This window comes from Xiphophorus couchianus, chromosome 7 (assembly GCF_001444195.1).
Source record: "Xiphophorus couchianus chromosome 7, X_couchianus-1.0, whole genome shotgun sequence".
Taxonomy (NCBI): domain Eukaryota; kingdom Metazoa; phylum Chordata; class Actinopteri; order Cyprinodontiformes; family Poeciliidae; genus Xiphophorus; species Xiphophorus couchianus.
In genome coordinates this window covers 20,120,565-20,134,258 of record NC_040234.1, presented here as the reverse complement: position 1 = coordinate 20,134,258, position 13,694 = coordinate 20,120,565, and the positions used below count along the sequence as shown (strand labels likewise).

The window sequence follows — 13,694 nt, the reverse complement described above, 5'->3', positions numbered from 1 at the left end:
CAAACTCTTAAAATGGGTGGTGCATTCACTCAACCACAAAATTAATCCTCAGGAATATAATTACCATAATAATTGTGCATGAGTGTACAAGAAAAAAGTGTGTTATCTAGGAGATTTACAAACTTGGCATAATGAGAAGGAAGTGATAGTTTGTTATAGTCAAAATAAATGTAAAAACAGACACAAAAACCATAGCATGATAATGATGCATTTGCAATAACCCAAATAAACTGATCATTCGTATGATTTTCAAAGCAGATCAGTTATTAATTCAGATTGGCTGTGATGGTGGTCTTGATGCAAAGAGTATCGCAGGGATGGTGTTTCAGAGTGATCGTTAAGGTGGTAAAGACTATTTGAGACTGAATGCACACATACATGATGATAACAAAAAGTAATAATACCAATGAACCAAAATTTTTCTCAATAAAGTCTAACAAATTAATTAGTACTTAATGCAATGACATAAGTCTACCAATTTACTTTGTCAATGAAACAGAGATTGGAACAAAGTACATTTTGTATTTGCTTTTGACATTAAGTAAAAAATATTTTCAACCTGTTAATCCGTGATGGGTATTCAGGAGTGCCACAAATATGTGCAGTCATAGTGTATAAAGTTCACAGAGTGATTTTAGTAATCAAGTCCATAAAACATACATACACACACACCTATATATATATATATATATAATCAGCATGGCACGTCTCACTGCCAGATGGAATCGCCTTTGATAAGAATGGAGGAAAAAAGGAAAAAAAAACATTATGTGGAGGATGATAAGTGTGTCCCAAATTTAGATGATGATTTAATATTTCCTTTGGAAACTCACTGGAGAACAGCCAGCTTTGATTTAGCCAAAAACAGCAACAGCAGTATTTGTATAAGATATTAAATCTGAGGCTGCATCTGTTCCTAAGTCATTTCCATTCTCCATTCTCTTTCTTTTGACTCATTACATTTCTCTAGGTTTAAACAACACTGTATGCAGTCAATCAGGAAAATGCACCATGCTTGTGAATATTCAATTGTTAAAATGTGGGCCATAAACATTTTCTTTTTTTTGTGAAGTAGAGCAGAATAAAACACAGCTTCTGATTCTAGGACAGACAAATTCACTAGATCTAATTAAAATTCCTTCCTGTAATCATACTCCTGTAACATTGAGTTCCTCACCAACATTTACTCCACGCAAACTTTTTCTGTGGACAATATCAAACTACAAAGCGTCAAAACTCACCTAAATACACTAAAATCTGACTACATTCAGTGTTATTTAGACCAAGAAGCATCGAACCCAATGTTTTAGGGTTTTTTTTCATGATTTTAATATTTTATTGTTTAAACTAAACAATGAAACTGAACCGCATTTATCCTCAGACAATAGCCTAACACACACACAAAATAAAGAAAGCAAAAATAAAAGGTGCGAAAACCTCACTGGAATGTAAAAAAGACATTTCCTCAGTTTTTGTCTCATAAAGATGTAACACAGTGTTCTGTGCGAAATGCATCTATGGGGTAATTTCATTCTCACTAAAAAAAAAAAAACATGGTTGGATCAGCAGATGAACTCTAAACAGGTTTGATTATTTTTAAGGTGATATAGGTGTGTAGACAATCACGTATTTAAGTAGCTGCATAAAGGTGAACCACTAACTGTGGAGTGCTTTGGCTCTGATGGAGAACATCTCCAATGCAAGGATTCAGAGGGAGCGATTTATCATATTGATCTGTGGGGAAATATTAATGATGGTTTATTAGTGTTTTGATTAATCCAGACTGATTATCCTGGAGCTCTGAGCAGAACTTATAGAAGGAGCAATGCGGTACCAGTACCAGTCCAGCTGCAGTCATCCTTCAGTGGAGCCGCCAGCTTTGTGAATGCGCCTTTCTGTCCAGAAAGCATCTCTACTCTTTAAATGCACATGATTCCACTACTTATAATAAACATCCATTTTACCCACTCAAATGACTCTCTGTCTGTCTTTAAATCCCGGCTGAAAGCTCTGCTGTTCAAACAGGCATTTTCTTTAATTTCTTTTTATTATTATTTGGATTTTTTATTTCTTTAAAATTTATTATTTTTATTTTTGTGAGGTTACCTTATGTACACTGAAAGCACCTTTTAAATAATACATATAATTACTATTATTATAAATACTTATACTGCTACAAACCAGGACGTTGCCATGTTATTGCTTCATGTGGTGGCAGACTACCGGGTATTTATACTAATTTACATATGTATTTATGGAGGCGACAGGGCGGACCAGCAGCTGCGCTCTATTTCCCGCAAATTTGGATGTATGAAGGAAAGGTGCGCAACCACAGGCGTGCGCACGGCTTTATACATCCGAATTTTTTGGTGCGCCGCACTTTTCTAAATTTTTCAGTACGCCACGTTTTAGTGTGAAAACTGCATACTCTTTTATGCATGAGGTTCCAGGTCTGTGAATTATTGAGCTCAATTTTTTAGGAATATTGGAAATCCTAAAGCAAGTGCCCAATAATATACTCATAGTATCATCTAGTACGACCAAAAAAAAAAAGCATTATAGCAGCCCCTTCACTACAATGTGTACTACTTCTTACTTTGGCAATCTGGACACACCAGTTGAGCAGCAGCTGTGATCCGATGTTGTCCTTGTGCTCGTGGACGTAGTCAAGCAGGCAGCCATGAGGCATGAGTTGTGTCACCAGCTGGATAGTCGGACTCAGGCAGACACCCAACAGCCGGACAAGGTGAGGGTGCTCCATGCTAGCCATTATTAAAGCCTCCTGAAAAAAAGACATATTTTCACTAAGCAATAAGGGGTACTGCGGGCATGACTAGTCAAAGCTTGCTTTAAAACACAAGGAAATTAAATTACCCAGGTATATACAGTATGTCCAGTGGCAGATAATGTGTTTACATCTCTAGAATTCTAAACTTTAAAAAAATGGTTGGTTTTAATTCAGTTGGAATAGTGTGTAAGAAGTGTGTTGTTTTTATGAGTCAGATAGTTTGACTGACCTTCATGTAGTTCTATTTTAAATCTGTGTAAACATCAAAAATTTGGAATTGGTTTGATATGCTTGATCATTGAATTCCTAACCATAGAAAAAAGCACACCAGTTTGTACAGCTGCACAAAATAATGTACAAAGGATCCCTTTGTTTTTATGTTGTATAAGTTTCCAAATTAATTTTAAGCAGGAACAAGTGGTTTACTACTTTAGAAAAACAGTGTAACGAAAGACTTCAAGTAAATGTGAATAACCACCAACATTTAGTAGTTTTTGAAAAGTGTTCAATTTCTGGTTATATGACACTTGTAACACATTTTATTTAAAAATGCAAAAGCACCAATGTTGTCTTTGCATTTCCTCAGAACTACTTCTTCGATAAATTTTGTAATGTAAACTAATCAAAAGCATGTAAAATAAGGGGCTACATGTTTCATTAATATTTGACACCACAGATGATTTCAAGGGAAATGTGTATTTACAAACCTTTTGGAATATTATAATGACCTAGATGAAAAAAAGAATGTCCATAAATAGTTTTATTTCCATATCTCAAGTCTAAGAAAACTGATAACATTTAACCCCTTGGAATCACCACCTTGATCAAAGTTCCTTTAATAGAGTAAAACATTTTGATAGCAAATAAGAGAAAATGAAGTCAGTCAGTTAAGTTAGCTAAAATGTTTTCAGATAAATCCTAATCAGAAAGAGGTATAAACCTTACTCTTGAAATGTCATATTGTGCAAAGATAGTTTTCCTGTTAATGTCAAAGGACAAATGCTCAAACACTCTCACACTCCTGAAGCGTTCATCATGTCTACTATTGTAGACTGTACTGTAGGAGATCACAGGGCCCCTTATTCTTTTTAAGGCTGAAGTTCCTCTTGAAGTGAGCAGCAACGATCCGCTCAGTCAAAAACAGTTGAATTCTATTCAGTGCAAAGATCAAAGTAACTTGCTACTTCAAGACATTTTGTGGTCTTCAGAGTAAAATAAAGATGTGGTAAATACAGCAAGGGGGGGTTGCTGTAAATCATTAATACCTGCCAGGGAAATTTAACAAAAATGGTTTCTTTCTAGTTGTTTACTTCACACTGCGGATGTCTTGTATAAATGTAAGAAATGCAAATCTATGGCCTGCAACATTACATGTGATCAAGGTAGCATATCCTTCAACATTTCTTTTTAAATAAAATAATGCTAAAGGCAGGAATATAATTAAAATGGATTGAAAACTGTACATACACAATCTGATAGGTGTAAATGTTTGAGTCAAGTGACAATTATTGAACAAATAGTTGTGAAGCAAAGTACCCAAGTCAGGAGGATTACACAGTCAGGAGAATATAAACTCACCAGGCTTCAATATTTCTCCCCTTTCCTTGTTTTTTTTTTAATTAAAGCTGCAGTAAACATATTTTCTTTATTAAGGAATTGTACATATTTTATTGAAATTTTTCATATTTGTTAAAACTGTCACTTTATCCTGACAAAATCAGACAGATAATCTCTGAAAAAAATGAGGCTGTGGTGACCTCCCGGAGGTTCTAATGCCATTTCTTAGTCAGAAACAACCAATCAGAGCCAGGAGGAGGGTCTTGGCACTGTCAATCATTCTTGTGTATGTACACTTCACACCCTTCCCCTTGCTCTCTGCTTCACTACAGCAACTTCTTTACAGTGGAGCCTACCAGTCTGATTTGCTTGACCACCAACAACGGTGGTCAAGCAAATCGCGACCGATAACGGTGGTCAAGCAAGAGTTTTCCTGTAATAGCAAGCTGTTTCACTGCCAGCTGGAGACTCAAATTACAAGCACCACTTCATCTTAAGTTTTGAAATCAAGGAACATTTATCTGATTGAAGTGATCAAAAGACGGGAAGACTTTCTGAACAAAGGGTTTCCTGATCCTGCAAGCCCTTGCTTCCACAGGAAGAAATCCCACAGCATGTACTCCTTTTTTGCAAGGCTGTGTTTTGCTAATAACAGAGATGTGAAAAGAACTATCCTTTGTCATTTTGCAAGGAAAATGAACAGAACATTTTTTTGAAGGACAGACCACAGGTTATCATGCAAATTTATCCTGTTGTAAGAAAGACAAGCCCTCAAGCAGAAATTTGGCTTCAAAAGTAAATATATTTTATATTTTATACAGATTAGACCTTCTCTCTCTATGGCAACATTTTCTATTGCAAAACATACATTTATTATGCACATTGTTAATGCACACATTTGAAAATGATATTAGTCCTAATAAATTGCTTTCTTGCCATCTAAACACACAGGCAGTTTGGCAGCCCAACAATGTTTTAAGGCCTCCAAAAACCCATTAATTTTCTTTACACTGGTAACATAGTTTCATGGAAACAATAATTAAAATTTAAAGTACTAAAAAGACATTCAAAATTACCATTCAATACAGTAAAAGTGAACATCAACCAACATTGAGTTTAATGTTTGTGAACTACAGACTTAGCATATTTGGCCATGTAAGTGATTAGGAAGGTCTTTGTTTGCTCCAACTATATTATAAGACCATATATGTAGCATTAATCAGTATTTACAAGCAACTATTTTATTTATTTATATATTTATTTATTTAAATTTTGAAGATGAAAAAAAAATGTAAAAGCTTTTATGAAGCTGAACATTATTTTTGACTTATCTGCTATGCCTTAGGCTGTCACAAAATAAAGTTTTCTTGTTGCATGTAATTTTCCTCAACCATTTGAGTGTTAAACTGTCCTTTACATTTTGAGCTTTAATCAGTTTTTCTTTTCTTTTTTTTTGCTTTGATTTTCAAATTTTGGAATTCTGGAATTCTTTGAAAACATTTGCCAGCTAAAGATAATGAGCTGAAGTCAGGACATAAAATGTTTGAATTTTTTTTTTCCTCCAAGCTGACTAATATATACCTTTCAGTAGCAAACAGTCAAATTACTTACTTTGACTATCTGTGGTCATAATATGCCATATTTTGATAATATGCCCTATTTTCTTACTCCAGTGAGAGAACTTTATATTTCTGTAACACCAGTTCACACAGTACGTGACACAATTTTCCTTATTCAATCACCTACTAGTTGTATCTATATGTAACATTCAGCTGTGACAGGTACGTCACTCTGATTTTCTGGTCATTTGACAAGCCCCCAAAGAATGCAGGGCATAAAATTAACCACACATGGGAAATTCATCAAAGCCATCATGACAAAAATAGTCATTCTAACACTCAAACACTCTTCCTTTTTGACTGTCAAACTAAGTGCAAAACATGAGTGCAAGTGGGTCGTTTTCAGTGTGTGTGTGTGATGATGAGAGTTATTTCATCTGCATTGCATCATGATAGTGTAATAATTTAGATTTTTTTCCTTTTCCCTTTTCAGATGAGCCAAGTTGTGAATGTTTTATAAATGGGACCGTGTGCTCTGTGGTTTGAGTCTCCTGTGTGAAATGTGTGTATGTCTGCATAGGTAAGGCTCTTAGAGACCCCTGACTGTGACTTATGGGGCTCCAGCTTTTTGTTCTTAGTACCTTCAGAGCTTTCTTTGATTTGGGTTTTGTATCGTAAAACCATTTTCTGGTGTTTGCTTTTAGGATGGCAATTTTCTGACAGTAAAATGTCTCTTGAGATTGTGTACTAGATCAACTAGCACCCTCCCTAGAATGACTTAGACCAATTTTTATACAGATTAAATAAATTTTAATATGCACAGTAACTAGCTTTAAAGGGCATGCTCCTATAGTTCAGGCTACAAAAGACTTGAAACTGGTGCACTGGTTCACCTTCCAGGCAGACAAATACACAGTGTGGTTAATATCTCAAACCCATTCAAAGTCCAGATCTAAGCCAAACTGAACATCTATGGCAAAACCTGAACGCTACCATTCAAATATCCTCTTCATACAATCTGACTGAGTTTGAGTAGTTTTGCAAAGAAATTGTACAAAAATGTAAATCTCTAGATCTGCAATGGTTTTGGAGATAGAGAGAGGAGATTGGAATCTGGAAAATATGTGATTTTCATCTCTGCACATGTGTCCAAGTATGACTTGAAATACAGAACACTAGACTTGAGAAATGGTTATGTAAGACTTGAGTTTGAAATGAAAAATAAATGTTTTTATTCCACAGGAAACCAGAAATAGATCATTTTCAAGATACTCACGTCCATGAACTCCACATTTGCCTTGGGTCCAGTGGCCTCATTAAGGATTTTGATGGCCACAGGAATTTTTACAGTTTCACCCTCTGGGACCCAAATACCCTAAAGAGGAAAGAGAAGTACATGCAAGTTTGACTCATTACACTGATTACAAACTCACATTACTGAGTGAAGCTGTGTTAAAGAAACGGTGCTATAGATCTTGGAAGAACAAGATGAATCTCTATTAAAAATGTAGAGTTTCTCAGCCTTCCAACCGTTTCATATTCTCACTGGCAGAGTATGAAAATGTTCGGCCTGCTGTATTAATAAGGGAATGTTGCCCTTGGAAAAGGCTGAGGAAAAATGACTGAATCTTGTTGAACAATCTAATTTCAGGTTGGATCAATGTGATTTAGCAACCAAACCATCTAAAGGGTGTGTGAAAACATTACCCTCTTAACTCATCATAGTATTATTAATTTTTCACCTTCTACAGAAACGTGACTGTACTTCAAAAATACCTGGCATCATGTAGTAGAAACAAGATTTAAGTTTATCACTGGCTTTGTTTTATGTATATTACTCTATTTTTAACAATGTATTTTTCAAAACATTGTCAACATGCTTTTATTGAACAAGTAAACATGAAATATTAAAATTTTAATTGTAATCTCTTCAATTGTTGGCATAATTTTTAAAACTGAATGAAACGCTTTTTGTAGTTAAAGCATCTCAAATCATAAAATAAATTTTAAAAAATGTTACCTTTAATTTAAGTGCATAAATTCAGTAATAAGAAGCTATATGGGTAAAGATAATTGCTCTTTTTCAAAATCTCTGGTTCTACAATTAGCACTAAAATTTTAGGGTGAGCCATTTTTCATATTGTATTGTAGCTTGTAGTTTACTCACATTTCAAACTCTGATTGTACTTTAGAAAATTTGTGCATGTGGATGAAAATACTGTGGAAATTTAAATATTAGTACCTAGTGCAGCAGAAAGAGACCATTTCTAGCATTTCATTCCTGTCTTAATTAATTGTGCAACTTAAAGTCACAGTAATAAAAATATAATAATAACATCTTCTGTCAACTTCAGACACTATCAAATTTACAGGTCTTTGGCAAGTTTTAAATATATTTATTTAATTATAACCTAAGTGTTCTCACACCAAAAACTTTATGTTGTCAGCATTCATCAAAGAACTACATATTAGTTGACTTACCATTAAAACCTCCATTGTGCAAAATAGCATGATGCAACAATTACTGTAGTGAACAGCACTGATCCCAAATTTTTTTATACTAAAGTATAATTTATTTCCACCAGAATATAAGGTAGACTTTCTAATTTTAGCTATGTTTTTTGCTTGAATCTCTCATCCAGTATTGCACTGGCAATGACCTCAGCTCCCTCTTATTCCATTGTCACCCCAGGGCTCCCAGTGTCACCTATTACTTATTCTTTTTATTTCACACCCCCAAGCTTTTCATCAAATATGCTGTCATTAATGATTCTGATATCCATCTCTTTCGCCCATCATAATGTGTGACTGTCTGGCATCACATGAGTTACATGCACTATATGACCTCTCACTTACATATGAGCCAGTTTGTAGACTGAAATCCTCAGGCAAAGTGCTATTTGGTGGAGCAATTGAGGGGACAAATCATTTGTAGTCTAAATCCCAAACAAATTTTAAAAAAAATTACAAGATCTTTGCAACATATGTTTATATCATTACTTTATATAAAATGATTTTCAAAATCCCAAATTGTAGTTGCATATTTTAAAAGTCCAAAAAGCTCACGTTTTACCTTGTATACAGTTCCAAAGGCTCCTGAACCAAGGATCTTGACTCTTTTAAGTTCTGTTTCTTTAAGGATGCGAAGCTGGGCTTGATTAGGAGCTGTTCCACTTGGAGTCAGAGGTTCTACCAACTAAAAGCACATATCCCACAAACACAAGACATTCAATTCAGTGTTGTAATTTAAACTCATGGAGTTAAATCCACACACAAAACAGAGAAAAAACATCAACATGTAGAAAAAAGTATGTTTTTGAGTCATACTTACGATTTTGAAATAAAATATTTGTCAGATATGCTGTTGATAACTAAAAAATATAATTGATGTGAAAGAAAAGCTTCATCCCCATAATGTTAGAATTATTCTGAGTTTACTGAAATTGTGCTAAAAACTTTATTTTCCAAAAATTATATTTGAGGTTGTATGCACTGCAGTGTGTTTGACTTAGAAGCCTTTCCTCCAACTACCTGATTGTCACAAAAGGTTTGCGACAGGTCCACTGCATTTCATAAATTAAAATTACAATATGGATCAGAATGTTCTAGATGCAGCTCTCCATCTTTATGCTGATGACACAGTTGTTTTTATTATGTAAAGACAGCTACCCTGCTGTTTGATCATCTGCAAAAGCATATATGGACTAAACAATTGGCAGAAACAACAACAAGACATTGAAATGAGAAGCAAAGAGCTAAATTAGTCAGGGGGTGCTAAAGGATGTGAGGGAGCAATATGAAGAGAATTACAGAACATGTTGGAAGATTAGAGAGGGAGGGGAAGCTCGCACAGGAAAATAGAGGAAGCATCTATCAGCCTAGCTGAGGTCTACAGCTACTGTCCCTCTGGCTCATGGGTTACCATTTGATTAAAAACAATAGCCATTTTTCATTTAAATGGAATAACAAATCAGCTTAAGCTGTGTGAAACAAGAGGGGTGGTGCACCACAAATACAGAGAACATAACCTAGATGTTTTTATAGTGGTTGGGTCCAGCAAAAAAAGACAGAATTCTATTTCACAGCGCTGGGAGCTGTTCAGCAATAGAGGTGCTGAATATGGCAGTTTTGCCACCCAAAACTGAAAATGAAGCAAAACTGCACTGTAAAACAATATGATATTTGACTGTCTACTAACCGCAGACAACATCTCAAAGTAATAGTTCATCCACCTCATCTAAGGATCTAAATGTTACCGCTCTTTTATTTTGCTGCATTATTGCAACACAAATACACTGGACACCAGGGTGACATAGAAAGGCATATCAAATGTTTTTCTAAAATGTTTTATGTCCCAAAGGTTCCAGGTTTGGGCATTTCTAGAAAAAAAACTGTGGGATTAAAGGGAGAGAACTTGCTTTTTGGCATGATTGTGCTTTACAGTAAATAGAATAACCATAAATTTAGTAAAAAAGGGGATGAAAAGTTGAAGAAATAGTCAACCAATTGCAACTCCCTGTCTTTAAAATGGTTATGTTAGTAGACATTAAGAAAGAATACTAAATGTTTCGACAATTAAATCACGTTCAAAACAGTTGGCAAAACAAATAGCAATTAAACAAATTCCTTTTGGTCATGTGTGTGTCAGATGTCCTGTTGTGCGGCAAACGCATTGTGTTTGCTTGTCAAGTTTGTGTTGGTCAGAAACTGACAGGTGCATGGTGCCACATCACTGTTTTTTGTGTCATATGCATCACATGCATGTGGCCTGTTTTTGTGTGGGTCAGCTGCCCTGTGCTGGTTTTGTGCGTCACGTGCATGATGCATATCGGGAATGTGGTTGTCTTCATGTGGGTCAGTCACCTTGATGGTTTTTGTGCGTGTCTTCCGACAATATCCAATGCCTCACACACTTACACAGTCTCTACGAAAAAGTAGGGACTTATCGAAATTACAGTATCCTTTAAAAGCAAAATTTTATTTTATGCTGCCAGAAAAGAAAATACTTACTGAAAGTGATTATTAAGACTAATTTGCATTACTACTTCAATAAGTCTGTTCGTCAAGTGACTTTAATAACCTGCTTTTTTCTGACAGTTTAATAACTATACATCATCTTGCAAGTATTTTAACTTTCCAGTTGTTATTATATATATGTAAATCTAAAAAAGAAACCTATTTAAGTTAATGCTGCAGCATTATAACAGTTTTACAATAAAATCTTGCCAAAGCTTTTTCGAGACACTTTAGTGATACTTGTCGATCCAGAAGAGATAAAAAGCTGTGAAATAAGACCTCATTTTCAATGTGGACACATAAGTGACTTTTATGATGGTGCATTCTTCTGGTTTTAACAGAGAGCAAGAGTGTGTTCTCATATTTTAATGGTAAAGTCTGCCATCTCCTCCTAAAAGAAGTGTCCTCTCCAACATACTGTGCCAAAGTCAAGAGCTAAACAGAGTTTCTGAAACTTTCTTAACTCCTGAAATCCCCATTAGAAAACATAGTGTCTCCCTTTACCCTGTCTTTTCTCAAGCCTGTTCCTATTTTCTACATCAGTGGATGTTGCGTGTTCATTCAGCTTTCCCTCACCAAACAAGCAAACAAACTTGTTTGATGGAGCAAACAAAACACAACAAAAAATGAGATAAACATTTTTTTCCCTGTATTGATCTAGTTCTTCTTAAAAAGCAATGAAAAATTTGAGCAAACCATAACAGTCAAATAGAATTCTGCCTAATTTTGAATTATTTTGAAATTGGGTCACAGGGGCTTGCAAGGTAACTGTACAGACTTACTTTAGACATGCTTAATCCAATTAAATATTGGACAACTGTTAATTTTTTCCTCTTTTAACTTCGACTACTTTCTTTTTTTACCTCAGTCTCCAGAAATCGCCGAAGGGCCCTCTTCTTCTTAATGTTCTTCCGCCGCACAGACACTGCTACGCTCAATACCATGATCACCACCATGAAGAGGCTGCCAATCACTCCAGCAGCAATCAGAGGGGTTCTGAAGACAAGAAGACGGGGTAGAAAAGGGGAAAATGAGTGGATTAAGAGCAGGAAGCAAGCAATCTTATGGAGCGGAAGTTTTCTTAGCTTTGTCCCGTCTCCACCACCAATCCACTACTGCGTTCATCTGGACCATCCAGGGTTGCACAGCAGTCATCAGTGAACAAGTCTGTTTGAAAATTAATCTTCATGTACGGCTGGGCCTACTGCGACCATTTCTGCTTGTGAGCACTGGTTAGGGGTGGCCGAATAGTAAGTTCACGCACCGCAAGCCTCTGGAGAATCCTCCACCTGGAGGTTCCAGAGGCACCTGCAGCTTCAAATAACTGTTTGCTGCTTTGTAAGGGCATTTTAACAGCTCCTCTCTTAATCTGATGAATTTGTTTAACAGAAACCTTCCTCATTATGCCTTTATCTGTACAAACCCATCTGTGTTCTGAATCAGCCACAAATCTCTTCACAGTACGATAACGCTTCAGTTTTCGTTAAATATCTAATGTTTTCATACCTTGTCATACTATCTGATGATTTTCGTCAGCAGAGAGATCCTTTCTCTTTCCCATATGGCTTGAAACCTGTGGCCTGCTTAATAATGTGGAACATCCTTCTAAAGTAGATTTTCTTTAATTGAGCTCACCAGACAAACTAATCAACCCAGCTCTCTCAAATTAATTATAGTGATTCAAAGAGCCCTGACACAATACCATCTATAGATTTAATAGCACAACAAAAAAATTTATTTTATGACACTTAAAACCAATTTGCATAATAATTTGGAACACAGTGTATCATAATGCAGTTGTTCTTCCATTAGTCGACTTTAATTTAAGGACAATGTCTAACTAAAGTTCGAACTAAACTAAGTTCAAACTTTAGTTTAGACATTCCCAATCTTACAATGAATTTCCCACTTAAACTTTGCAATTTATAGCATTTCTAAAAACTTGTCTACAGCTTAGACATGAAAGCAGGTACCAAGTAAAGTACCTGCTTGATCTTTTTCAAATATTCCCATGTTATAACCAGAAAAATCAGTGTTTCTGTTATGGGATTTTATGTGCCACACCAACATAACATAGTGTATGACAATAGAATAGATTTATGTTTTTATGGTTTTTGATTCCAAATAAAAATCTGAAAATATGGAAATAAGCTAATTTAAGGCATACTATAAATATACTGTATACTATTATCTAAAACATTCTAATGAAGTTCATGCTGTTTTGCTAGATGTGAGCCTTCATCCACATCTCAAATCTTTTACTACTTGAAGGTTGCATATAAGTAAATGCACAAAGTGTACTGCAACTTATCTCTTCCCATAAACAAAAATTCCTTTGAGCATATGTCGCTTTTTGTATTATAACTTCTTGTGTTTTGTGAATAGATACATAATAAGCACAACAAACAAATTGGGGAATTTTGAATTGCCAAGAGGGGGATATGCCATATGAGTCATTACTAATAAAGTTTAAAGTAAATCAAAAAGATTAATCCATCCAAAGCAGACAGGCACAAAATCCCAAGACAAGATGTGAGTTTCGATGAACAATGGCTGCAAAAATGCTTTGTGTAATTACATATTTCTGATAAGACACAGCAACAGGTAGCAGATTTGTGTAATAGCTCACTCTAACAGCAATGGCAAAGATACAACTGCATGTTAACAGGAGCTCTCGGGCATCTGATAAGAGCCGATCACTTCTCTAGGTTAGCAGATAGCCATGTTCCCATAGCAGCTGCACAGCTCTTTCATCCTATTGGCAGTGTCTGTAA

General features: G+C 35.3%; 1 protein-coding gene across 2 annotated transcripts in view; it reads right to left on the bottom strand.

Annotated features, from left to right (window-relative positions):
- Window positions 1-13,694, bottom strand: part of erbb4b (erb-b2 receptor tyrosine kinase 4b) — a 280,695-nt gene that overhangs the window by 37,923 nt on the left and 229,078 nt on the right. Inside the window, exons 17-20 of one of the 2 annotated variants that reach the window (XM_028023799.1) lie at window positions 11,784-11,916; window positions 8,978-9,100; window positions 7,181-7,279; window positions 2,597-2,779 (exon numbers count right to left, since the gene is read on the bottom strand). In XM_028023799.1, coding sequence (XP_027879600.1) covers window positions 2,597-2,779; window positions 7,181-7,279; window positions 8,978-9,100; window positions 11,784-11,916 — 538 coding nt within the window. Of the gene's footprint in view, window positions 1-2,596; window positions 2,783-7,180; window positions 7,280-8,977; window positions 9,101-11,783; window positions 11,917-13,694 lie in introns of both variants that reach the window. The other variant, XM_028023797.1, reaches the window with a different exon arrangement.